General features: G+C 41.7%; 1 protein-coding gene across 1 annotated transcript in view; it reads right to left on the reverse strand.

Moving 5' to 3' along the window:
• Window positions 1-292, reverse strand: part of fa2h (fatty acid 2-hydroxylase) — a 31,058-nt gene extending 30,766 nt beyond the window's left edge. Inside the window, exon 1 of the mRNA XM_068711622.1 lies at window positions 1-292. This exon is cut by the window's left edge and continues 282 nt beyond it. Coding sequence (XP_068567723.1) covers window positions 1-15 — 15 coding nt within the window. The 5' untranslated portion in view covers window positions 16-292.
• Window positions 293-787: the final 495 nt, after the last annotated feature.

The following is a 787-nucleotide window of genomic DNA, read 5'->3' on the forward strand; positions in this document are numbered from 1 at the left end:
ACTGACAGTGGACATGCGAGACTGGCGTCCACCTGAACCGAACAACTGAACACAGGGAGGGGAGCACAGAGACCTCCTCGGAGGGCCAAAGACCTGACTGCTCGTCTGAGAGTTCAACTTCTCCGTTGACACCCGGGGGCACTAAAACTCCCAACTATCCACGAGAGGCGGGGTCTGTGAGGCGTTCATACACTCCGAAAAGATCGTAGATACGAAACTATTGACAGTCACAGCAGCCTACAGTTGTTTCGAAACTTGAAACGTCTAAATAATATTGCTTCCCTGGAGGGTCGCTCTTGTTTCGTAAACAAAGGTTAGCTGTCTCAAACACTATCATCCACCTCAAAGCTGAGAAAGGACGAGTTTTATGTAAGACTATATGGGTACACGATTCCTACATGTTCCCTGAATGCAGCATCACATTCAGACGCACCTGTTGCTTTGAAAAAAACTCTCGGAGCGACAGTGAAGATAGTCCAAACCTCAAATCTGATTTGAAAAGCAAACTGATAACAATCTTATAATTAAATTATATTCTATAAACAAATTAACATAGAACGTGGATTCTTCAAATTGACATTAAAATAAAGAGTGGCATTAAACATAACAACTGTCATGTAACCTGTCATCACTTCCTGATCAGTAAGATAAGATATATGCCCTTAGGGGAAGGAATTTAAGGTCTAAAATAAAAATTCGGTTACATCTAAATAAACATTGCAGTTAACATAAACCCGACCTTTGTATAGCAGTTCCTCAACACAACACAATAATGTTGCGCACTCTG

The sequence above is a fragment of the Cebidichthys violaceus genome, unplaced genomic scaffold, assembly GCF_023349555.1.
Source record: "Cebidichthys violaceus isolate CVI_PGR_0920_01 unplaced genomic scaffold, fCebVio1.0.p SCAF_164, whole genome shotgun sequence".
NCBI lineage: Eukaryota > Metazoa > Chordata > Actinopteri > Perciformes > Stichaeidae > Cebidichthys > Cebidichthys violaceus.